Source organism: Mustelus asterias, chromosome 14 (assembly GCF_964213995.1).
Source record: "Mustelus asterias chromosome 14, sMusAst1.hap1.1, whole genome shotgun sequence".
Taxonomy (NCBI): Eukaryota; Metazoa; Chordata; class Chondrichthyes; order Carcharhiniformes; family Triakidae; genus Mustelus; species Mustelus asterias.
In genome coordinates this window covers 97,263,479-97,290,431 of record NC_135814.1, presented here as the reverse complement: position 1 = coordinate 97,290,431, position 26,953 = coordinate 97,263,479, and the positions used below count along the sequence as shown (strand labels likewise).

The 26,953-nt window shown below is 46.4% G+C and overlaps 1 protein-coding gene across 5 annotated transcripts in view; it reads left to right on the top strand.

The window, feature by feature from the left end:
• Positions 1 to 26,953, top strand: part of LOC144503886 (partitioning defective 3 homolog B-like) — a 1,029,287-nt gene that overhangs the window by 405,041 nt on the left and 597,293 nt on the right. For all 5 annotated transcript variants that reach the window (XM_078228918.1, XM_078228917.1, XM_078228921.1 and 2 more), the window contains 3 exons: positions 13,676 to 13,801; positions 16,917 to 17,275; positions 23,692 to 23,831. In XM_078228918.1, coding sequence (XP_078085044.1) covers positions 13,676 to 13,801; positions 16,917 to 17,275; positions 23,692 to 23,831 — 625 coding nt within the window. The remainder of the gene's footprint in view (positions 1 to 13,675; positions 13,802 to 16,916; positions 17,276 to 23,691; positions 23,832 to 26,953) is intronic.

Genomic DNA, 26,953 nt, shown 5'->3' with positions numbered 1-26,953 from the left:
GGGATCACGGGCATTCGGCCTCTGATCTTTGGGTAAGCGTTCTCCAAGGCGGCCTTCATGACACACGACAGCGCAGAGTCGCTGAGTAGAGACTGATAGCCAAGTTCCGCACACATGAGGACTGCCTCAACTGGGATCTTGGGTTCATGTCACACTATCTGTAACCCCCATGACTTGCCTGGGCTTGCAAAATCTCACTAACTCTCCTGGCTGGAGACAATACACATCTCTAACCTGTGCTTCACCCTCTCTCCACTCACATTGTCTGTACCTTTAAGACTTGATTACCTGTAAAGACTCGCATTCTAACCATTATTTTGTAAATCGAGTTTGTGTCTTTATATGCCCTGTTTGTGAACTGAAATCCCACTCACCTGACGAAGGAGCAACGAGCGCTCTGAAAGCTAGTGGCTTTTGCTGCCAAATAAACCTGTTGGACTTTAACCTGGTATTGTGAGACTTCTTACTGTGTGTACCTCCCCTGTAGCCAGTGAGGATAAAAAGATTTCTCTCAAGGCCCCAGCTTTCCTCCCCTGCCTCTCTCAGTATTCTAGGGTATATTCCATCAGGCCCTGGAGACTTGTCTACCTTAATGTTTCTCAAGAACCCCAATGCCTCCTCCTTTTTGATCTCAACATGACTCAAACTATCTACACATCCTTTCCCAGACTCATCATCCAGCAAGTCCTTCTCTTTGGTGAATACTGACACAAAGTACTCATTTAATACCTCACCCATTTCCTCTGGCTCCACACATAGATTCCCTCCCTTGTCCTTGAGTGGGCCAACCCTCTTCCTGGCTACTCTCTTGCTCTTTATATATGTGTAAAAAGCCTTGGGATTTTGCTTAATCCCGCTGGCCAATGCTTTACATGACCCCTTTTAGCTCTTCTTACTCCTTGCTTAAGTTTCTTTCTATTTTCCTTGTATTCCACACTTGCTTTGTGTGTTCCCAGCCTCCTAGCTTTGACAAAAAGAGCGGACATGCGTTCAAGGTGAGGGGCAGGAGGTTTAGGGGGGATGTGAGAAAAAACTTTCTTACCAGAGGGTGGTGACGGTCTGGAATGTACTGCCTTGGAGGGTGGTCGAGGCAAATTGCCTCGCATCCTTTAAAAAGTACCTGGATGAGCACTTGGCATGTCATAACAGTCAGGGCTATGGGCAAGTGTCATAGAGGTTTACAACATGGAAACAGGCCCTTCGATCCAACTTGTCCATGCCGCCTTTTTTTTTAAACCCCCAAGCTAGTCCCAATTGCCCGCATTTGGCCCATATCCCTCTATACCCATCTTACCCATGTAACTGTCTAAATGCTTTTTAAAAGACAAAATTGTACCCGCCTGTACTACTACCTCTGGCAGCTTGTTCCAGACACTCACCACCCTCTGTGTGAAAAATTTGCCCCTCTAGACACTTTTGTATCTCTCCTCTCTGACCTTAAACCTATGCCCTCTAGTTTTAGACTCCCCTACCTTTGGAAAAGATCTTGACTATCTAGTTGATCTATGCCCCTCATCATTTTATAGACCTCTATAAGATCACCCCTCAGCCTTCTACGCTCCAGAGAAAAAAGTCCCAGTCTATCCAGCCTCTCCTTATAACTCAAACCATCAAGTCGCAGTAGCATCCTAGTAAATCCTTTCTGCACTCTTTCTAGTTTAATAATATCCTTTCTATAATAGGGTGACCAGAACTGTACACAGTATTCCAAGTGTGGCCTTACCAATGTCTTGTACAACTTCAACAAGATGTCCCAACTCTGGTATTCAATGTTCTGACCAATGAAACCAAGCATGCTGAATGCCTTCTTCACCACTCTCTCCACCTGTGACTGCAGATGGATTATGCGGAAGTTCAGGTGTTTCTAATGTGTCAGTATGGACTCAATAGACCGAAGGGCCTCTTCTGCACTGTATGATTCTATGATTCGCATCCTCTATAAATTTCTGACTCCCACACTGTAGGTTAAGGCCATTGCAAAAGTCTAAATGGACTCCATTTGAACTGGGCACTAAGTTCAAATGCCCCTGCTGAGTTCAAGTTTCCAGTCTGTGTGAGTCACAAGCCCACCCTCGTTCCCCCCAAGATTGGATCTGTTGGAAATGAGAGCAGGACCTCTGCATCGGGGTCCCGCCTACCATTTTATAAGGCCAATGGATTTGCAACACAGAAGCAGGCCATAGTTGTCTCGGTGCCAGCTCTCCGTAAGAGATACTTAGTTAGCCCCATGCCTCTAATTCTCTGCCTTTATCCCTCCACATCACTGTCTCTCCTCCTTTAAGTTGCTCCCTAGAATCTAATTCCTCTTTTAAATAGATTGGCGGCAACTTGTTTTCAGATAATGTACCTGTGAAGTGCCTTGGATCATTTTACCATGCTAAAGGTGCTATATAAATGCAGTTGTGAAGAAATTGCCCACCCAAATGGATTTGGCCAACCCATGGCTTAATGAAACCACAGAAGTTAACGGTTTGGACTGTAGGGAATTTAGGATGTTCCAATCCACTCTCCTTGCTTATTAATTGGAGTGAATATTGAAAACCTTAATAGTTTGTCGACCACATATTTCTAATGTGCTTCTCCAAGTCCCTGGTGCATGTATGTAATGTTTTAAACATGATAAGATTTCTGGCCTTTGACTTTACATCCACTGTAAAGGTTTAACATTAAGTTCCTTGGAGAGAAAGAGGATAAAAAAGTGAAGCATTAACAGATCAGTAATAGGCCAGAATGAACGAATGATCAATAATACTGGCGGAAGTTCATCTATAAATGGTTGAATTTGAAATACTGCTATCACTTCAGCATTCGATTATGTTTTATTTATTTTACATTTGCAACTTTTACAAATTGCCTGGGAAGCGTAGGCATAAATTTTAACTGAAACACTTGGAGAAAAATTCCTTGTTATGAAACAGCAGTGAGAGTGGCAAAAAACTAAACTCGTTACCTCTTCCATCGCATTGCTCACTCCAGCGTTTAACAAAATACTCAGAACCAGCTGACCCATTGGCACAATTAGTTTTAGCCTCCCATCCATTGACCCCGCCTACACTTCCTGCTGCCTCAGAAAAACAGCCAACATAATCAAGGGCCCCAAGCACCCCGGACATACTGTTTTTCTGAAATGCCTCGCTGTGAATGAATTCAAACTTGAGGTGGCAGGATTTGATCCATAATTACACTGCCCCGGTACGTCTTCTGACTTCCGTTCCCTTGCCAAGATTTATCATTGTTTTGCAACTTGCAGAAATCTGTCTGTTGCTGGTTTTTTTCTTATATTCTTACCATGATGCACTATATTGCTGCATGCCAGCCGTATCTTCTCTATATTGGGGGGTACAGTGGCACAGTGGTTAGCACTGCTGCATCATAGCACCAGGGACCTGGGTTCGATTCCCAGCTGGGTCACTGTCTACGTGGAATAAAGAACAAAGAAAGTTACAGCACAGGAATAGGCCCTTCGGCCCTCCAAGCCTGCACCAACCATGCTGCCTGACTCAACTAAAACTCCCTACCCTTCCGGGGACCATATCCCTCTATTCCCATCCTAAATGAGGAGTTTGCATGTTCTCTCTCTCTCTCTCCCACCACCCCCCCCCCCCACCTTCCCCCCCCTCCCCCCCACCCCACCCCCTGCCCCTGCCCCCACCCCTGCCCTAACACGCCGTGTCTGCCTGGGTTTCCTCCAGGTGCTCCGTTTTCCTCCCACAGTCTGAAAGATATTCTGCATTGGCCATGCTAAAATTCTCCCTCAGTGTATCCGAACAGGTGACTAGGGGATTTTCACAGTAACTGCATTGCAGTGTAAATGTAAGCCTACATGTGATATTAATAAATAAACTTTAAAAAACTTTGAAATAGTCTCTACTCATCATGCGCATGTCATATAGGCAAAAGATTCACTGACACATATGCATTAACATTAAACAATAAGGCCGCATAGATTTAAGCAAAGCCGTTTCTAAAGCCTTTGACTCCTGCCAAGGTACCCAGACCTTATCTTGATTTTCTTTTTCTCTCCGTGGTAATTTTGGTGTTGTAGTGCACTGGCTTCTTGGATGTATCAAATGTGTGAAAGCACTTTGACATGCTGTTATGAAGCCATTTGACTGCTGTGCAGCCCCACTTAGAAAGAAGAGGCCAGCTTTCAAAGTTGTCAAGAGAATGAATTCACTAATCGTGTTTTCTTTTTTGAAAAAAAGAGGCATATGGCATCCCGGGCTTTATAAATAGAGGCATGAGAGTAAAAAAGCAAGGAAGTTATGTTTGATCTTTGTTAATCACTGGTTAGATCCCTGCTGGAACATTATAACCCATTCTGGGCACCACACTTTAGGCAGGATGTCAAGGCCTCAAGGAGGTCTGCAGCAGAGATTGGCACCAGGGATGTAGGATTTCAGTTATGTGGAGGGGCGAGAGAAGCTAGGTTTGTTCTCCTTGAGGCAGTGAAGAAAGATAAAGGGAGGATTTAATAGAGGCGTTCAAAATTATGAGTAAGTAGGGAGAAAATTCCCCCACTGATGTTACGGTTAGTCTGCAGAGGAGACAGATTTGTGACAATTGACAAACATGGTGAAATGAGAAATTATTTTATGCAGTGAGTTGCAATCTGGAATGTGCTAACCGGCTGCATGAATAGGGAGGAAATAGAGGGGGATACAGACTGAGTAAGGACAGAAGGGTTTTTTTTTGGTTAGGGCATCATGATTGGCACAGGCTTAGAAGGCCGAAGAGCTTCTTTGTTCTTTTGTTGTTCTTTGTTCTTTGTTTCCTGAAAGCATGGTGGAAGCTGTGATAATTTCCAAAAGGGAATTGGATAAATACTGGGAACAGAAAATACTTGCATGACTTTCAGGAAAGAATAGAGGGAATGGGACTGATAAAACAGCCGGCACAGGCATGATGGGCCAAATGGATTCCTGTACTATATGATTCTGCAAATTTATTTGCCCACTGACCATATTAAGACTTGCAGACTTTAAAGGTTAGCAGGAGCTAATTGCGGGAGTGGCAGTGGGAGGCCAAGGGAGTGGGATTCACTCCCAAGGAGCAAAGAAATGAGAGCCGAAGATGTTGTCATGGTCCTGCAGCTACCTCCTTCCCTCGCGCCTCCCTACGTTACGGAGCACCTGCGATGAAGTCAGCGATGTGGGTGACCTGCGCTCGTGCCTCTTCCAATGGTCGGACCCCAAGCAACCTGGACACACTATGTTCTATCTTCTATCCAGTGGCACAGTGGTTAGCACTGCTGCCTCACAGCACCAAGAACCAGGGTTCGATTCCCGGCTTGGGTCACTGTCTGTGCGGAGTCTGCACGTTCTCCCCATGTCTGCATGGGTTTCCTCCAGGTGCTCCGGTTTCCTCCCACAGTCCGAAAGACGTGCTGTTTAGGTGCATTGGCCATGCTAAATTCTCCCTCAGTGTAACCCGAACAGGCGCCGGAATGTGGAGACTAGGGGATTTTCACAGTAACTTCATTGCAGTGTTAAGGTAAGCCTACTTGTGACACTAATAAATAAACGTTAAAAAAAACATTCAAGTCTGCCCAAGTGGACGAGTTATTGGAGGGCTGCGGTTGTTGTGGGAACCGTGATCCTAACTTGAGTCAGCCCCCCGCCCCAGGATAGGAAAGAAATGGGGGAAAAAGTATATATAAAGTTACTGGAAAAATTGTATTGCTGCAGCTGGAATAAGCTATGGGCATAAGCATGCCAATGATTTTTTTTGAAAAAACTTTGACTGAAAAGGCTTTTGTTAAGCTCGATTTGTGGCACAACACTCCTTTTAAGTGGTGGATGAAAAATGGTATTGTTCATTGAGAAGGAATCTGGAAGTGCCACTAAAGTAGGAAAAGTTGATGCTTAACATAATAGTTGTGCTCACATTAACTGCTCCTTCTGAACAAAGGTTTACTGAACTTATGGTAGTCTCCAACCTTTCCAAAATTCCAGCAAGAAATTGGCTCCAATCTGAGGAAATAAACCATTTCGCAAATGCAAAACCTTTGAAGCTACTCAAATTATCTTCATAATGTTAGGTCACAGTTGGTGTGGTTTGCAGTTTCTGGCTGCACATTCTGCATCTAGCCTGTCCAAAGCCCTACTTTTTAGCACCACAAAATCCTTCTTTATACTTTTTTCTTGCATCCCTGAATCTCTTTCCGTGCTCATCACCCCTCCTTTATTTCAGACCCTGCCCTCCTGTTGGTTGTTGACAACAACTGCAAGACCCACCCTCCCCTCCCCAAACTCTGATCCCCAACTCACCAACCCTTTGCCCCAGTCCCCAATCCTTTCTCTAGATCGCCCAAGCACCCCCCCATCCTCTTTACTTCAACCTGCTCCCTTTTCTCTGCTTCCCATTCCTTTATTTTCTCCCGTCACCCCCAGCCCTTTTCTTCACCACCCTGTCATTTTACTCCCCACCAACCACCTCCCCAATCCCAGCTCTTTTCTTTTGACTCCCCCCCCCACCCTCTTTCCACTGTGCCCCCATTTCCTCTTTTTCTACTAATATCTCTTTCACACCATTTTATCCCTTCTATCCCTATATGCGGGTGGCACAATGGTTAACACTGCTGCCTCACTGTGGCAGGGAACCGGGATAGATTCCAGCCTCAGGTGACTGTCTGTGTGGAGTTTGCACATTCTCCTTGTGTCTGTGTGGGTTTTCTTTGGGTGCTCTGGTTTCCTCCCACAGTTGCAGGTTAGGTGGTTTGGCCATGGTAAATGTGAGGGGTTACGGGAATAGGGCAGAAGGGAAGGCCTGGGTGGGATGCTCTTCCGGAGAGTCAGTGCAGACCCAATGGATCTTTCTGCACTGTAGGGATTCTATGGTTCTCTTTTTTTCTGCTTTTTAAAAGTTCCTTCTCTCTTGCCATTGGTTTTCTGATACATCTTTATTCACATCTACCTCAGCTTTTGCTATTTTCCCACTTCTCTCTCTCTCCCTCTCATTACTTTTTTTATGTATACCTTGGGATTTTCTGGCCCCACCGTGGCAAGACCTGTCGTGGGGATGTGGTGTACCAGCCAAAAATCCATTAACTTGCGACAGGGCTGGAAGATCCTGTGGCGGGCGAGGCTGGAATGTTTATTATTCTCTTCCAACATGTTCTCTCCTATTAACATGTCTTCCCTTCTTTATTCTCCCTGTTGTGTAGTATCTCTATCTCTTATTTTTTCCTGTCTCCGGTGAAAGACAGAGAGAGAGAAAGTGAACCCTATGGGAAAGGATCTACACAGCATGCAGAGCCAACTAACCAAGCTTTCGTAATAGATAAGACAGGAATGTATGGTCTTGGTAACAGATATTTTCATTGTCTCAGTGTAATGCATGCAAATAGAACAGCCTAGGTGTTTTGTGCTAAAAATCAAGATGCCCTGGATCATTCAGGGCACGAGAGATTTTCCAACAGTGCAGTGGAAGCAGTTTCAAAGTTTTTAAGGCAGAAGGCCCAACGCTGGCATCTCCACATCGCAGTTAGTTAGTTAGGGGAGGTGATGGCCTCGTGGGGAGGCGATGACCTAGTAGTATTATCGCTAGACTATTCATCCAAAAACTCAGCTCATGTTCTGGGAACCCTCGTTTGAATTCAATAAAAAATACCTGGAATTAAGAATCAACTGATGACCATGAAACCATTGTCGATTATTAGAAAAACCCATCTGATTCACTAATGTCCTTTAGGGAAGGAAATCTGCCTTTATGGGCATCTCTCATGCACTGAATAGTCCAGGGCATCTTGATTTTCAGCACAAAACACCCAGGTTGTTCTATTTGCATGCATTACACTGAGGCAATGAAAACATATGTTGCCACGATCATGCATTCTGTCTTATCGATTAAGAAAGCTGGGTCAGTTGGCTCTGCATGCTGTGTAGATCCTTTCTCATAGTGTTCACTTTCTCTCTCTCTTTCTCTCACCAGAGACAGGAAAGAAATAAGAGACAGGGATACTACACAACAGGAATGTCCTTACCTGGGTCTGGCCTACATGTGACTCCAGAGCCACAGCACTGTGGTTGACTCACAACTGCCCTCGGGCAACTAGAGATGGGCAATAAATGCTGGCCCGGCCAGCGACGCCCATGTCCCACGAATGAATAAAAAGGAAGGTAGATGAATCCTTGAAAAGCAATGGGGGTGGAAGGGGTTGGAGAGTGGAGTTGTGGAGTTGAGGTCACAATCAGATCAGCCATGATCTTACTGGCGTGGCGGAGCAAGCTCAAGGGGCTGAGTGGCCTACTCCTGCTCCCAGTGCGTAAGCTCCTATTCATCAAATTGAATTCTGACGTTATCCAATTGAATGATCATTTTCTTGGGACTAGGATGCAATGGATCTGTGAGCCATAAAAGTTAGAATCAGAATTGGTAACTTTGTGACACAATACCTTAATAGTAGACTTAACTTTTATCAGATCCTGAAAGCATGTCATTTGATCAGGGGCCTTGATTTTTTTTTAAGCAGCCAGAAGTAATGCTGCCTTTTAGCCACTTGAATTATTTTAGCATTCAGCATTGAGTTGAACTTCAGAGCTTGGCCAAGAAATACAAATCATCGTCTGATCTGGCACTGTATTCTGCATGCCATTGATTTTTTTTCCCTTCCCTTAAAGAAAACAAATATTTATCAATAGCTGCAATAAACTTTAAAATTTACAGTCGGCCTGGCTTATTGCTGCGCTGCTCAAAATGCAAGAACTCTACTGCGAGGCTGAGGGAGAGGCATTTTTTTTTGCATTTTCTTTCCCAAGAATCTTTACGTCTGTGCAGTCAAGGCATCAATGGCTCACTGTGCACTACATACCTTGTCCAATAGTGGCACAGTGGTTAGCACTGCTGCCTCACAGCGCTGGGGACCCGGATTCGATTCCTGGCTTGGGTCACTGTCTGTGCAGAGTCTGCGCGTTCTCCCCGTGTCTGCGCGGGTTTTCTCTGGTTTCCTCCCGCAGTCCGAAAGACGTGCTGGTTGAGTGCATTGACCACGCTAAATTCTCCCTCAGTGTACCCGAACAGGCGCCGGACTGTGGGATTTTCACAGTAACTTCATTGCAATATTAATGTAAGCCAACTTGTGACACTACTAAATAAACTTTAAACAATACTGAGCCATTTGGAACCAGAAAGCACCAGATTCGGCATCTGGTCTTTGCTGTGTTGACTGATCTCAACAGGAATGGCAAATGTTATAATTGGCCTCTGGACTAGGGAAAGTTGTGGCGGGTATAGGTGTGTGGAGTGGCCAGACTACTTGCTCCTTATCAGTGCCCAGTGATGACTGCTGGAAAGTGGCCATATGATGCTTTCGGTGGAATTGGTTTTGTTTGGAAGTTTGCCAAGGATTGCTATGCATCTACACACCGACCTTACCACCTTTCAACAAAAACAGAAAATGCTGGAGAAACTCAGCAGGTCTGACAGCATCTGGCAGTTTTGAATAAACTGAAGGTCGAAAAGTCCCCTGGGCCTGATGAAATATATCCTAGGATTCTTTGGGAGGCAAGGGATGAGATTGCAGAGCCTTTGGCTTTGATCTTTGGGTCCTCACTGTCCACGGGGATGGTGCCAGAGGACTGGAGAGTGGCGAATGTTGTTCCTCTGTTTAAGAAAGGGAATAGAAATGATTCCCGGCTTGGGTCACTGTCTGTGTGGAGTTTGCACATTCTCCCCGTGTCTGCGTGGATTTCCTCCGGGTGCTCCGGTTTCCACCCACAGTCCAAAGATGTGCAGGTTAGGTGGATTGGCCAAGCTAAATTCTCCTTCAGTGTCCCCGAACAGGCGCCGGAGTGTGGCAGCCAGGGAAATTTCACAGTAACTTTGCTGCATTGTTAATGGAAGCCTACTTGTGACACTAATAAATAAATTTCTCTTTCACTTCAGAGAAAGGGGAGAGCATTGATGGGTGGGAGGTTTGTCGGGGCTGGACAGTGCACGTCAGTGATTCTTAATCAGTTTTCATTTCTAAGTGTGGTTTAACCAGCATACTGAATGAGTTGTAATCAGTTTTGTCATCAGGAATTTTGAACCCACGTCTGAGTCTTGGAAATGCATGGCAAGTCTTCTGTTTTATGCTTGTGTCAGGACTTCTGTAAAGCACTGAAGCAGCGCGACCAATGTGTAATCGTAGTACCTCAGCCCATTTAATCATTTTTGTTTCAGCAATTCAATCTAAACAAAAAGCAACCAAAAACACTTAGCCGAAACATATTTTACACAAAACTGATTACACCTATAAAATGACCCACTGACTTTTGATTAGATTTGGTGGAGGAGTGACTATATTTATTCTGCTGCGCGGATAATTAAAGGATGCTTTATGCTTGGGCGCAGAACATTCTCCGCAGCGAAACTTGGAACCGTTACACAGTGGAAGTGGACGGGAATTAGTTGAATCACTTGAAATTTTATACAATGGGAAGTGATTGAATCTATTGATATCTGTGGAAAATAGAAGTGATAGAGAGGGCTTTGCTGCAATCATGGGGTCAGGCTGATGGTGTATTGATCTTAATTATGACAAACTCGTTTAGGCAGTTGGAAAGATGAAAGCGAAACGCTTGGCGTGGTGCAGCAGCATCTTCCTAGGCAATGTGTTGGAATACTAAGCTTGCCTTTGAGATTAATGAAAACTATTGTTAACAAAAAGAAAGACTTGAATTCGTACAGCGCTTTTCACAATGCTTGGACACTTCAAAGCACTTTTACAGCCAATGAAGGACTTTTGAAGTGTAGTCACTGTTGTAATGTCAGAAACACAGCGGCCAATTTGACAGCAGTCAGTTTCCACAAAATATAATATGATAATGACCAGGTAATCTGTTTTTGTGATACAAAGAAAGAACAAAGAAAAGTACAACACAGGAACAGGCCCTTCGGCCCTCCAAGCCTGTGCCAATCACGATGTCCTGACTAAAATAAAAAAATACCTTCTGCCTTTACTCGGTCAGAATCCAGATGCCTCTTAAATGTTGCTAATGCGCCTACTTCCACCACCTCCTCTGGCAGCGCGCTCCAGGCACCCATCACTCGGGCGGCACGGTAGCACAGTGGTTAGCACTGCTGCTTCACAGCTCCAGGGACCTGGGTTCGATTCCCGGCTTGGGTCACTGTCTGTGTGGAGTTTGCACATTCTCCTCGTGTCTGCGTGGGTTTTCTCCGGGTACTCCGGTTTCCTCCCACAGTCCAAAGATGTGCGGGTTAGGTTGATTGGCCATGCTAAAAATTGCCCTTAGTGTCCTGAGATGCGTAGGTTGGAGGGATTAGTGGGTAAATATGTAGGGATATGGGGGTAGGGCCTGGGTGGGATTGTGGTCGGTGCAGACTCGATGGGCCGAATGGCCTCTTTCTGTACTGTAGGGTTTCTATGATTTCTATGATTTCCACTCTCTGCATGATAAAACTGCCCCCGCACATCTCCCTTAAACTTGCCCCCCTTCACCTTGAACCTGTGCCCCCTTGTAATTGACGCTTCCACCCTGGGAAAAAGCCTCTGACTATCCACCCTGTCTATGTCTCTCATAATTTTGTAGACCTCTATCAGGTCTCCCCTCAGCCTCCGTCTTTCCAGTGAAAACAATACGAGTTTATTCAACCTCTCCTCATAGCCCATCCCCCGAGACCAGGCAATATCCTGGTGAACTTTCTTTGCACTCTCTCCAAAGCTTCCACATTCTTCTGGTAGTGTGGTGACCAGAACTGCGCGCAATGCTCCAAATGTGGCCTGACCAAGTTTTTATATAGCTGCAACATGATTTCCCAACTCTGATGTTTAATTAAGGGATAAATATTGACTAGGGCATTGGACAGAACTGCTCTTCTTCGAAATAGTGCCACAGGCTCTTTTGCATCCATATGAGCAGACAGGTGGTGCCTCAGTTTAATATCTTATCCAAAAGACAGCACCCCTGACAGTGCAGCACTCCCTTGCAATTGCAGTGGAGCTTTAATTTAAGTGCTCAAACCCTGGAGTGGGGCTTGGACCTGGAACCTTGTGACTCAGAGGCAAGAATATTACCTTGTGAATATTACAACAGATAGCCAAATGGGTGCCAGATTCAATAACACAGGGCAGTCCCCTTCAGGGTAAACTGATAGTTTGCCCTTTTCTCTTTGACTTAGTCAGTCCATCAGGCAAGGGGATGATTTTTATTTCCAAAAAGTAGTTCAAAGCAGGGTTAGTCAGTTGGTTCCTGGGATGAGAGTGTGATCTTATGAGGAAAGTTTGGGCCTTGTCATAGAATAGAATCATACAGTGCAGAAGGAGGTCACCCGGCCCATCGAGTCTGCATCAACCATAACCTCATCCAGATCCCACCCCCACAACCCCATTACCCCACCCAGTCCCCCCTGACACTAAGGACAATTTAGCATGGCCAATTCACCTAACCCGCATATCTTTGGCCTGTGGGAGCAAACCAGAGCACCCGGAGGAAACCCATGCAGACACGGGGAGAACGTGCAAACTCCATGCAGACAGTGACCCAAGCTGGGAATCGAACCTGGGTCCCTGGTGCTATTAGTCAGCAGTGCTAACCACTGTGCCACCGTGCAGCCCACAGTGTTATCCACTGGGGTTTAGAAGAATGAGAGGCAATCTTATCATATCCTGAGGGGACTTGACAGAGTGGATGCTGAGAGGATGTTCCCCCTTGTAAAGATAAAGTTGCCATAGTCCCAGATGACCATAGGCTGCTCCCCCCTTTGAGGAGGAGAGCTGATTGGTGGTGATTTAACCCGAGGATCGCCTCACCTCAGGCAAGGGGCAAGGTTGAGAAGGTGAGGTTTTCATGAATAGCCGCAGCGATATGGGAATTGAACCCGTGCTGTTGGCATCGCTCTGCGACGTGGACCAGTTGTCCAGCCCACTGAGCTAACCGGCTCCCCAAGACCAGAACTAGAGAGTATAGTTTAAAAATCAGGGGACTCCCATTTAAGGCAGAAATTAGGAGACTTCTTTTCTATCTGAGGGTCGTGAGTCTGTGGAACTCTGATCCCCAGAGAGTGGTAGAGATAGGGTCATTGAATATTTTTAAGGCCAAGGTGAAATGATTCTTGACTAACAAGGGAGTGAAAGAGAATTGGGGGCAGGCAGGATTTGATTTATTTGATTTTATTATTGTCACATACATTGGTATCCAGTTTCTTGCGCGCTATATAGACAAAACATACCGTTCATAGAGAAGGAAAGGAGTGAGTGCAGAATGTAGTGTTAGAGTCATAGCTGGGATGTAGAGAAAGATTGACTTAGTGCGAGGTAAGTCCATTCAAAAGTCTGATGGCAGCAGGGAAGAAACTGTTCTTGAGTCGGTCGGCACGTGACCTCAGACTTTTGTATCTTTTTCCTGACGGAAGAAGGTGGAAGAGAGAATGTCCGGGGTGCGTGGGGTCCTTGATTATGCTGGCTGCTTTTCCGAGGCAGCAGGAAGTGCAGACAGAGTCAATGGATGGGAGGCTTGTTTGCGTGATGGACTGGGCTTCGTTTACGGCCCTTTGTAGTTGCTTGTGATCAGGTACATAGTAGCGTTGCGGTGCGGTAAAGCAATCACATCCCCCGTAATCTTATTGAATGGCGGAGTAGATTCAACTGGCCAAGTGGCCTACTCCTGTTCCTAATTCATATGTTTGTATGCAAATCTCGTACATGGCTTCTGTTTTGTTGCTTGTTCTCCAGATTCCTGGGCCTGAGCATTCGTGGTATTGAAGAGAACAGTCGATCAAAAAGGGAGCGGCTGCTCGAGGAGAATGAGTGCATCATCAGAATTAACGACAGCGATTTAATGGACAGAACATTTGTTCAGTAAGTGCGGCTGTTCTTTTCTCAAACCTGGTGGCTGTATGTTTTCCTTATGAGCCCTGAATGGACCTGAGCGCCCTCTCAAACCTTCAGCACACTGAGTGAAGTTAAGAAACGGGAGGCAGGAAACATTTTTGTTAAAGTTTCTGTGTAGTGTGTGAATTACGCAGTATTCCAACAAAAAAATATTGTTGCTGTGATTGACTTTCCTTTGTTTGATTGGGCATTTTTAACACTTGCCCTCATTTTAATCATGAGGCAATGGCCTAGTGGTATTATCGCTAGACTATTAATCTAGAAACTCAGCTCATGTTCTGGGGACCAGGGTTCGAATCCCGCCACGGCAGATTGGGGAATGTGAATTCAATAAAATAAATCTGGAATTAAGAATCTACTGATGACCATGAAACCATTGCCGATCGTCAGAGAGACGCATCTGGTTCACACAAATGTCCTTTAGGGAAGGAAATCTGTCGTCCTTACCTGGTCTGGCCTACATGTGACTCCAGAGCCACAGCAATGTGGTTGACTCTCAACTGCCCTCGGACAGCTAGGGATGGACAATAAATGTTGGCCAGACAGTGACGCCCATATCCCATCAATGAATTAAAAAAACTGATACTGAAGAACCACAGACAATGTATGGCATTTGTACGGCCAGTTTGGGTTTGTACTCATGTGAGCTCCTTCCCACTGTGATTGTCTCTTCCTAACTCCACGGATGTCTCGATTCCCTTCTCCAATCAGGTATGCGGCAACCCGTCCCTTAAGTGCCGTCGCAGTTTCCTTTCCTATGTACTTGAGTTAGCTCAGTTGGTTGGACGTCTGGTTCGTGATTCAGAGCGATGCCAACAGCGCCGTTTCAATTCCCGCACCGTTTGAGGTTGCCTGTGATGGCCCTTCCTTCTCAACCTTGCCCCTCGCCTGAGGTGTGGTGACCCTCAGGTTAAAATCACCATCAGTCAACTCTTCCCCTCAAAGTGGGGAGCAGCTTATGATCATCTGGGACTATGGCGACTTTACCTTTTACTTATAATGATAGCTGTGGAGATCAGCAATCTTTATGTGGGATCCACAGGTATGTTTGGATATTGAAAGAAAGGGTTGTGTACTTATGTGATCATAGAGACAGAGGAAAGCCATTTAGCTCCCAAGCCCATTCAGTTAGATTGTGGGTGATAACTCCAGTTATCCATCTAGGTTACGGAATCTTTAATACCCTTGCCGAATAAAAATCTGTCAATTTCAGTTTTGAAATGTTTCTATTAACCCGCCCAACCTCAACTACTTATTGAGGAAGAGAATTTCAAATTCCCACCGTTCTTTGTGTGAAGAAGTAATTTTGGACATCAGCAGGAGTGGCCTGGTTCTAATTTTGAGGTAATACCCATATGTTCTGAACACTCCCACCCAGAGGTCAATCTTTCTACCTCTCACCTCCTTTTATCATCTTAAATACCTCAATTACCTCAAAGTCACCAAGATAAGATAGGGGTTGCATGGTGGCACAGTGGTTAGCACAGCGGCCTCACAGCGTCCCAGACCTGGGTTCGATTCCAGGCTTGGGTCACCGTCAGTGTGGAGCCTGCACGCTCTTCGCGTGTCAGCGTGGGTGCTCCGGTTTCCTCCCACAGTCCGAAAGTTGTGCTGGTTGGATGCATTGGCCATGCTAAATTCTCCCTCAGTATACCCGAACTGAGTGTGGCGACCAGGGGATTTTCACAGTAACTTCAATGCAGTGTTAATGTAAGCCTACTTGTGACACCAATAAATAAATAAGTAACACCTTCCAAACCCAAGACCGCTACCATATTTAAAGACAAAGGCAGCAGATGCATAGGAACACCAGCATCTGGAAGTTCCTCTCAAAGCCACGCGCTCATCCTGACTTGGAAATATATCTCCGTTCCTTCACCATCGTTGGGTCAAAATCCTGGAACTCCCTCCATAACAGCCCTGTGTGTGTACCTGCACCACATGGACTGCAGCGGGTTCAAGAAGGCAGCTCACCGCCAGCTTCTCAAGTACAATTAGGATGGGCAATAAATATTGGCCTATCCAATGAATCCCACATCCCATGAGTAAATTTTTAAAAAATTAGGGAATACAAGCAGTGTCTCATATGTCCTCATACTTTAACCCTTTCAGCTTGTGTTGTCATTCAGATGAATCTTACTCCGTGAGGGTCATCACAAATTAGTTACAGGCTCTTGTCATAAAACTAGCACTGATCAAAAATTTCAGATGCTATTACTACAATATGTTGTTACACTCACTGTTTTATGATGGTGCAACATGGGCCCGTGCTAGAAAACACTGGCCATTGAGCTTCATGTATCAGCTCTGCCATTGGAGGAGGTCCCAAAGCCAGAGGTGATATGCCCTTCATCAGTAAGGGAAGCAAAACCAATAGGACAATCCTCTGTAGTGAAGTCTGCTTTACCACACCTCTTAGCAAGTGGCTTATAGCCTAACCACAACCTTGTCAACCCTAATGGTATACCATATCTGTCTGGATGCACCGTAGAAAGCATCCTTTCCGGCTGCATCACAGCTTGGTGTGGCTCCTGCTCTGACCAAGACCGCAATAAACTACAAAGGGTCGTGAATGTAGCCTAGTCCATCACGCAAACCAGCCTCCCATCCATTGACTCTGTCGACACTTCCCACTGCCTTGGAAAAGCAGCCAGCAGAATCAAGCACCCCGGACATTCTCTCTTCCACCTTTTTCCGTCAAGATCACGTACAAACTGACTCAAGAACAGCTTCTTGCCTGCTGCCATCAGACTTTTGAATGAACCTCCCATATACTAAAATAGTTGATCTTTCTCTACACCCTAGCTATGGCAGTAACACTACATTCTACACTCTCTCCTTTCCTTCGCCCTTGTGAACTCTATGAATGGTATGCTTTGTCTGTACAGTGTGCAAGAAGCAATACTTTTCACTGTATCCCAGTACAATAAATCGAATCAAATCAAAAGGACAGTGTGAAGGATGGAGAAGAAATTCACATAAAGGGACAATGAGACATTTGAAAATCATAGGGAGTTTTTTGCTGGTGCCTGAGGCCTTAATGACACATTTTGACTCTTAAATCCTTTTCTTTGAATTGCAGAGCGCAGGAGGTTTTTCGTAATGCAATGCAGCTTCCTGTTGTGGAGCTCCACATCGTTCCAAGTTATAACAGGGACAGATACGAACGGGCGGCAATCGGGCCCCTCAACAATCACATCCACGAGGATGATCCCAAAGCCAAGATCCCGCCTCCGCCGCGTTCAAAGCCAACCGGCAAACCCACAGAGTTGATTTATTCCAGTGGCTCGGAGAATAGCTCGCCCTTCATCTCAACGCAAGTCAGCAGCCCCAAACAGTTGAGGAGCAACAGTCACTCCGTACTGTCAAAGAAAACATCCTCGCCAACATTGTTTGGAACTAAGAAACAAGGAAAAAAGATCAAAATCGACTTAAAAAAAGGTATGTTTCCGTGTTGCAACCCAGGAGGAATTAGGGTGCTTCTAAAGTGTCGTTGCTGTTGTAATATAGAAATTACAAGCAGCCAATTTATGAACAGCAATGTGATAATAGCCAGGTGGCGATGTTAATTGAGGGATAAATGTTGATCCTGATCTTTCATGCCTAATTGCAAGGGCAGTCGGGGCCTTGATTTAACATTTGATCCAAATTACAACACCTTCTACAGTGCAGCACCCCTTCACGACTGCACTGGAATGTCACCCTGGATTTTGTGTTCATCCCTCCTCTGGACAACTGTCTGATTCAAAGACAAGATTGTTACCACCGAGCCACAGGAAACATTGAGAGCGATAACTACATTTTCTTCACTGCAGTTCTTCTGTTGCATGGTGTTCAAATCAGTCCAAGCACCGCCACATTGAGTGTCATAAAGATACAGCTATATCCTGAACCATGACTCCAATATTGCCTTTGGTTCCAGTGTAACATAGAAGCTAGAAGCACGGGGAGGCCATTCGGCCCTTCGAGCCTGCTCTGCCATTCATCTTGATCATGGTTGATCATCGAATTCAATACTCTGATCCCACCTTCCACCCCATATCCCTTGATCCCTTTAGCCCCAAGAGCTATATCCAATTTCTTCTTGAAATCTCACAATGTTTTGGCCTCAACTTCTTTCTGTGGTAGTGAATGCCATAGATGCACCACTCTCTGGGTGAAGAAATTTCTCCCCACCTCAGTCCTGAAAGGTTGACCCCCCTTATTCTCAAACTATGACTGCTAGTTCTCGACTCCCCCCACCATCAGGAACATCCTTTCTGAATCTACCCTGTCTAAACCTGTTAGATTTTTATAAGTGTCTATGAGATCCCCTCTCACTCTTCTAAACTCGAATGAATACAATCCAAACCGATTTAGTCTCTCCTCATATGACAGACCTGCCATCCTGTGTGCAGTAGGAAGTCTCACAACACCAGGTTAAAGTCCAGCAGGTTTATTTCGTGTCACGAGCTTTTGGGGCGCTGTGTAGTATGCGTAACATTGTTGCTCATTTGATAAACCTCCTGTATCATTGATATGAATTGAATGCCGAACGGGATTATTTCTGCAGAACAATGCAGCCAGTGGAGGACAGTTTCGTAATACAAACTGCGCAAGTTTAATCAATCTCATTCACCTCGCTGCAGTGCGGTCTCCTGGTGTGATTGACAGAGGAATTGCCCAATCACCTCCATTGGGGCAAAGACTGGTGGTATCACCATGTGGACTGTAGTTTGATGTATACAAAATATAAATCAAATCCGTGTGCCATTGCTCATTGTATTAAATGGGGAATTCTGAACTCAGTGTGACGAGCCAAGTGTGACACAAAATATATTTGAAACATGATTACACTTCACGTGCAAGATTTTACACTGAGGTCAGTAACAGATTTCTAAAGGGCTGCTCAGGTGAGTTGGGAATGTCCTTTTCCTGTCTAAATGTGAAAAATGTGCCTTTTATACCATCACTGCTACCACTTGACCTTTCATTGTATAAATCATTGCAACTCCTGACACCCTCTCAGTCAAGGTTATATCTCACTCGCTCTTTGACTTCCCACCTTCCTGTGGTTGCCAGGCACTATTCTGTCACCCAAGCAACTGCTGACTTTTCTCCTCGTTGTTCACCCACTTCCTGCTCTTGTCTCCCTGTCGACTTATTTCTTGTTTGATATGTTTTATTTATCTCTCGCTCTCCCTCCTGGATCGAGTGTCTTCTCCATCTCTTTAATGAGAAATAGTTAGGCACACCTCCTCCGCCCAGGCATACGCCCACCCCCACCATGCACACCCCCAACCCATGCTTGGCCACCCCCACGCACGCCCCACCCCACGCACGGACCCCCACGCATGGCCCCCCCACACGCACGCCCCCCCCCCCCACCACACAAGGCCCCCCCCACACACGGCCCCCCTCACGAACGGCCCCTCCCCCCACGCACGGCCCCCACCAACGCACGGCCCCACCATGCATGGCCCCCACCATACACAGACCCCCCCACGCACGGCCACACCCACACATGCCCCCACACACCCCCCCATGCACGCCCCCCCCCATGCACATTCCCCCATCATGCACACCACCCCACGCATGTCCCCTGCACACACGCACCCCCACACGCACACCCTCCCCCACGCAAGGCCCCACCACGCAAGGCCCCACCACACACGGCCCCCCCAATCACAGCCCCCCCAATCACGGCCCCCCCATGCACGGCCCCCCCATGCATGGCCCCCCACACATGCCCCCACCACACATCCCCACACGCATGCCCTCTCCCCCATGCACGCCCCCCCACACACACGCCCCCCCCCCTCCCCCCATGCACGCCTCCCCCAAGCACGGACTCCCATTGGCACGCCCCTCCCCCGCACACCCCTCCCCCACACGCCTCTCCCCCGCACGACCCGAACGGACCCCCCCCCCCCACGCATGCACACCCCTTGCGCACGCGCCCCGCCTCCCCAACTCCACTCTCAGCAGAGCAGGGTGAGATCCTCAGTGACTCTGCTGATAGTTATCCTTCAGCCATAAGTGCCTAAGGATGGATAATGTCTGGTTATTAATGCAGTGGTGTTTGTGAGACCCTGTCATACACAGTGGCACAGTGGTTAGCACTGCTGCCTTAATGCACCAGGGGCACACGTTCTATTCCCGGCTCGAGTGACCGTCTGCACGTTCTCCCCGTGTCTATGTGGGTTTTCTCCGGGTGCTCCCGTTTCCTCCCACAGTCTGTAAAACCTGCTGGTTAGGTGGATTGGCTGTGCTAAACGCTCCCTCAGTGCACCAAACAGGTGCCGGAGTGTGGCGACCAGGGGATTTCATAGTAACTTCATTGCATGTTAACGTAAGCCCACTTGTGACTATTAAATAAACTTTCCTTAACTTTACATATCGGTTGCTAACTTCCATGCATTATTGCAACAGTGACTACACTTCTAAAGTGCTTTGAAACGCTTCCCCTGGGGTGTCCTGAGGTTGTGATAGACGCTACGGAAATACAAGTCTCTTCTTCCTTTGGCACTATTTCTTGGGCACTGTGAGGTGTTATAAAGGTGACACCAGGAAATGTGTATAACAGGCAGGCACACTCAAGAACTTCTCACACCTTTTGCAGATGAGTATAACTAAGGAGAAAAGCACAGAGTCGAAGGCAGGTGTGTTCTGATATCAACCTTTACGACACTGAGAATTGCAGATTTATTTCACATGAAGAAACTGCCTCTTTAGAACAAACCTTCCTTGCGGCGACAAGAGCGTCAGCTACATTTTCAGTTATTATGATGCAAGCACTTGATAATATGTGGGGAATGAACTGAGAGCTGTGACCAAAACAAATGTTTTCTTTGAATGAACATTTCCCATTATCTAGGTGCCCATTAACTGGAGTGTACAGTGCATTGGAAATCAATTGGGGCCTGAGAGAATGTCCCCTTTGGAAATGAACATTCTCATTAGCTGTTTTTCAGCTGTCATTTCACTCTGGAGCATGGGGTCAGCATTTTCCTTTGTATGCCGAGGCATGAGTTTCGCAAAGGGGGAGGCAATGGCCTACTGGTATTATCGCTAGATTGTTAATCCAGAAACACAGCTAATGTTCTGGGCACCTGGGTTCGAATCCGGTGAATGGTGGAATTTGAATTCAGTTTTTAAAAATCTGGAATTAAGAATCTACTGGTGACCATGAAACCATTGTCGATGACATCTGAAAAACCCATCCGGTTCACTGATCTCCTTTAGGGAAGGAAATCTGCTGTCCTTACCCGGTCTTGCCTACATGTGACTCCAGAACCACAGCAATGTGGTCGACTCTCAACTGCCGTCCAAGGACAACTAGGGATGGGCAATAAACGCTGGCCCAGCCAGCGATGCCCTCATCCCATGAATGAATTTTAAAAAAGATTGCTCATCTCTGAACCCCATGTCATAACGCATTGGCTCGCCCAACATCTCAAAGCGGCATGGCGGCACAGTGGTTAGCACTCCTGCCTCACAGCACTGGGGACCCGGGTTCGATTGCTGGCTTGGGTCACTGTCTGTGCGGAGTCTGCATGTTCTCCCCCCCGTGTCGACGTGGGTTTCCGCCGGGTGCTCCACCCACAGTATGAAAGACATGCTGATTAGGTGCATTGACCGTGCTAAATTCTCTCTCAGTGTACCCAAACAGTTGTCGGAATGTGGCGACTACATTGCGGTGTTAATGTAAGCCTACTTGTGACAATAATAATAAATAAACTTTAATACTCAACGTACTGTTATCCAACCTCACTTCGGCGAGCTACAAGATGAGAAATTGGGAATGGGTTGGGCACTGTGAGCACCTCGAGGGTTTTAAAATTGCGTCAGTGGCATGCACACACAAGAGTAGGGCGAGCCATGCCAGATGCCATATTGGGTGAAGGTGTGGCAGGTGCAGTGAACATCTGTCAGAAGCCTGCAAAGTCAGGGGTGCCCACAACAGGTGCAAGAGTATTAGGTACCATTGATGAACCTTCAATGCAATGTTGCCATTCATATCAAGAGGGCTAGAATACAAGAGCAGGGATGTACTTCTGAGGCTGTATAAGGCACTGATAAGACCTCATTTGGAATATTGTGAACAGTTTTGGGTCCCATATCTAAGGAAGGATGTGCTGGCCTTGGAAAGGGTCCAGAGGAGGTTCACAAGAATGATCCCTGGAATGAAGAGCTTACCGTTTGAGGAACGGTTGAGGACTCTGAGTCTGTACTCGTTGGGAGTTTAGAAGGATGAGGGGGGATTTTATTGAAACTTACAGGATACTGCGAGGCCTGGATAGAGTGGACATGGAGAGGATGTTTCCACGAGTAGGAAAAACTAGAACCAGAAGGTACAACCTCAGGCTAAAGGGACGATCCTTTAAAACAGAGATGAGGAGGAATTTCTTCAGCCAGAGAGTGGTGAATCTGTGGAACTTTTTGCTGCAGAAGGCTGTGGAGGTCAGATCATTGAGTGTCTTTAAGACAGAGATAGATAGGTTCTTGATTAATAAGGGGGTCAGGGGTTATGGGGAAAAGGCAGGAGAATGGGTTTGAGAAAAATATCAGCCATGATTGAATGGAGGATCAGACTTGATGGGCCTAGTAGCCTAATTCTGCTTCCATTTCTTATGGTCTTATTAACTTTTGAAAATGAATATTATGCATTAGGGTGAATACAAATCCTGCAGTTATATGCCCAGATTTATTTTGCATGGTAAAGGTGATTATTATGTTACTGATGGTACATTCTTATTGTCCAACACTTTTCACAGGATGTGTACTAGCAGAAATGGACTTTATATTGCATAATACAGCTCACATAATGTAATACGATGTGTTCCTGCAACAGTTACTGGATGATTTTATGTGCAATTTACACGATCAATAGTCATTATGATAGAGTGGGCTAGATTAAATTACGTTATCTGATATTATTTACTGGTTCGCAGTTTTGGGACTGTCGCACGAAGAGAAGGAGGGATATAAAATGAAAATCTTGGGAAAGACTGAAATGTGAAAGCATGGAAATCTCCATGCATGTCAGTGTGTGTGCATATACATGTCAGTGTATGTGCATATACATGTCAGTGTATGTGCATATACATGTCAGTGTATGTGCATATACCTGTCAGTGTATGTGCATATACATGTCAGTGTACGTGCATATACATGTCAGCGTATGTGCATATACATGTCAGCGTATGTGCACATACATGTCAGTGTACGTGCATATACATGTCAGTGTACGTGCATATACATGTCACTGTATGTGCATATACATGTCAGTGTAGGCTTACATTGCAACACTGCAACGAACTTGCTGTGAAAATCCCCCAGTCACCACACTCCGGCGCCTGTTTGGGTTACACTGAGGGAGAATTTAGCATGGTCAATGCACCTAACCAGCATGTCTTTCGGACTGAGAGAGGAAACTGGAGCACCCGGAGGAAACCCATGCAGAGACGGGGACAACGTGCAAACTCCACACAGACAGTCACCCGAGGCTGGATTCGAACCTGGGTCCCTGGCGCTGTGAGGCAGCAGTGCTAACCATTGTGCCACTCCACTGGAATTGGTGTGAGTGAAGATGGGGCCAGCTGAGCTCAAGTGTATGGAGTGCATTAATTCCCGTTACATGGCACATTATGCATTATTCAGGCTACATGCTTTGAAATTAAAATCTATAACCTGCTTTCTTTACAGCATACTTATGTTGTTGCATAATTGATCTGTTGAGAAGCTCTGTATTTCACTGCACTGTTGTTGAAATGCACTTTCAGTTGATCATAAGTTTGCAGTAAAATGTTAGTGCTTGTCCTGTCCAGTGTGTTATTAATCCAGCAAGTTTTCCTTGACTTCTTCCTGTTGTCCAGGTTCAGAGGGCCTTGGTTTCACCGTAGTCACCAGAGAGTCGTCGGTGCATGGACCTGGGCCCATCCTTGTCAAAAACATTCTGCAGAGAGGGGCAGCTGTGAAAGATGGTAGACTGCAGACTGGAGACAGAATCCTGGAGGTAAAAATAAAATGCATCTGTTTCTACACGACAAAAGCGAGATCTGGACAACAGAATTTGTGTTTCGCTAACCAGCTACACAGATTTATTGATCTGTCCTTTCATAATGCAGAATTTATGATGACCTAGAATCATTTGACATGACATGCCTGTCAGTTTATGCTGCACTTTAGCGATATTAAACTCTCTCGCCTATTCTTGTGCTAGATCTTCACCAACAGATCCTGCTACTTTCTACTATTCTGCAGATGATGCAAGTTCTATTGCACACTTTAACCCTTTGTTTCTTTAGATCTCCCTGCACTGGGTTGAGAACCATAAACGCGACAGACCTTTATGCTTTTCTTCCTCTGAGGGGAATCATTTTTCTTTTATTCACTCATGGCTGTAAGTGTCGCTGGCTAGGCCAGCATTTATTGCCCATCCCTAGGTGCCCTTGAGAAGGTGGGTGGTGAGCTACCATCCTGAACCGCTGCAGTTCATGTGGTGTAGGTACACCCGTGGTGCTGTTAGGGAGCGAGTTCGAGGATTTTGACTCAGTGACAGTGAAGGAACGGTGATATATTTTCAAGTCAGGATGGCGAGTGTGCTTTGGGGCAGAACCTCCAGGTGGTGGTGTTCCCATGTATCTGCTGTGTTCCCATGTATCTGCTGTGTTTCCATGTATCTGCTGTGTTCCCATGTATCTGCTGTGTTCCCATGTATCTGCTGTGTTCCCATGTATCTGCTGTGTTCCCATGTATCTGCTGTGTTCCCATGTATCTACTGTGTCCCACGTATCAGCCGCTCTTGTCCTTCCAGATGGTAGTGATCATGGATTTGGAAGGTGCTGTCTAAGGAACCTTGGTGAGTTCCTGCAGTACATCTTGTAGATGGTACACACGGCTGCTACTGTGCGTCAGTGGTAAAGGGAGTAGATGTTTGTGGATAGGTGCCAGTAAAGTGGGCTGCTTTGTTCTGGATGGTGTCGATCTTCTTGAATGTGGTTGACGCTGCAACCATCCAGACAAGTGTGTTCAAACCTCTGCTCCTGACCAACGAGGGTTACCCCTACTCTAGATTAATTTCAGAGTTAAAATACAAGCGGAGAATCCTAGAAGCAACAAAAAAATAATCAAATGTCTTTTTCGCTTTTCATTTTCTAGAAACACCTTTACCTATTAATTATGAAGGTAATGGAGATGGGGTAGTCAAGAGTTGTGCGTTCAGGGGCTGAAGAGCCTATTCATTTTTTAATTGACTGGGAAGGTAATGCACTGAGAATTGATCTATCAGACAACAGCCAGTGGGAAGTGTGGGCAGGCATTTCGGAGACAGGGGATTTTGGGACGAAGCTGTTCCGAATACGTGGAACTGAGTTTGTTCCATTTGATTGTGCTTAATGCCGACTTGCTACTGTGCTCACAGACCATCCTGCTGGAATCTGTTTCTGCTTCCCTCACTCGTAGATTTAGAGAATTTGACTTCCATGTCCAACTTTCGTGGCATCTTTATTATCCAGTCTGGTGGGACTCGGCAGAGCTGTCAAGTTTTTAGAGCTGACAGTTGAGGAGGAGTCACATTTCGTTTACAATTGCAGAGGATAGAACCTTTCACAATCTCAAACTCAATGCCAGCCTAGGCAGGGGTGCCCACTGCTGACGTAGAATGTCATTCAATACGGACCAGATGCCTAGCCAAGATTGAAATCCAATTGTTGAGCCTGGACGTTGCTGATCCCAGTGTCAACAGAGATTTTCACAGTAACTTTATTGAAGTGTTAATGTAAGCCTACCTGTGTGGCGCTAATAAATAAACTTTAAAACTTGAAAAACTTCTAACTTTAAAAGTTTGTAGGGTTGAATTTGTCCGTCCCGCCCGACACAGGAATCGTAGCGGGCGGGGACCGGACCATGCAAAGGTCCTTTGGCCTCGAGCAGGATTTTCCAGTCTTGCGCCGAGTGTGGCTGGAAAATCCCACCCATAAACTTTTAAATTTTATCAAGTTCAGTCCAACTTGTGGAGGGAGCTGCAGGTGTCCATGGCAAATTTTGTTTGGGACTCTCCCAATGCCCCACCACAATCTCGATGGAGAAGGTGTCTGCACTGTGTTGCCACAGAAGTTCCGTCAGTCTTCCACCGAACATGTGGAAGTTGGCCAGATTTGTACCTTGCAGCCCACCCTTGTATGTATACACAGAATAAATGGATAGGAAAATATCAACTCGTCCATCAAGGCTGACCCACACCATGATGGTTGGTCTATCACACTCTGGACTTCCACACTGTTATCACCACCCACGGCCATTTAATTCCCTGGGAGAGTCAAAGAAAATAGTGAAAATCATGCACCAATTGGGAAAAGATATTCCTGGGAATTCCATTCTGAATCATGATTTGGGACGGAGAGATAAATGGAAAGGTTAACTAGAGATTCCACCTTGTTTTGCCCTGCCTCTCTACATTTTGTCCCGCCACGTCTCTGTTTGGCACTGCCTTCTCTCCGTTTCGTCCCGCCTCCTCTCTGTTTTGTCCTGACTCCTCTGTTTTGCCCCGCCACCTCTCTGTTTTGCCCCGCCACCTCTCTGTTTTGCCCCGCCACCTCTCTGTTTTGCCCCGCCTCCTCTCTGTTTTGCCCCGCCTCCTCTCTGTTTTGCCCCGCCTCCTCTGTTTTGCCCCGCCTCCCCTCTGTTTTGCCCCGCTTCCCCTCTGTTTTGTCCCGCCTCCTCTCTGTTTTGCCCCGCCTCCTCTCTGTTTTGCCCCGCTTCCCCTCTGTTTTGCCCCGCCTCCTCTCTGTTTTTCCCCGCCTCCTCTCTGTTTTGCCCCGCCACCTCCCTGTTTTGTCCCGCCTCCTCTCTGTTTTGCCCCGCCTCCTCTCTGTTTTGTCCCACCTCCTCTCTGTTTTGTCCCGCCTCCTCTGTTTTGTCCCACCTCCTCTCTGTTTTGCCCCGTCTCCTCTCTGTTTTGCCCCGCCTCCTCTCTGTATTGCCCCGCCTCCTCTCTGTTTTGCCCCGCCTCCTCTCTGTTTTGCCCCGCCTCCTCTCTGTTTTGCCCCGCCTCCTCTCTGTTTTGCCCCGCCTCCTCTCTGTTTTGCCCCGCCTCCTCTCTGTTTTGCCCCGCCTCCTCTCTGTTTTGCCCCGCCT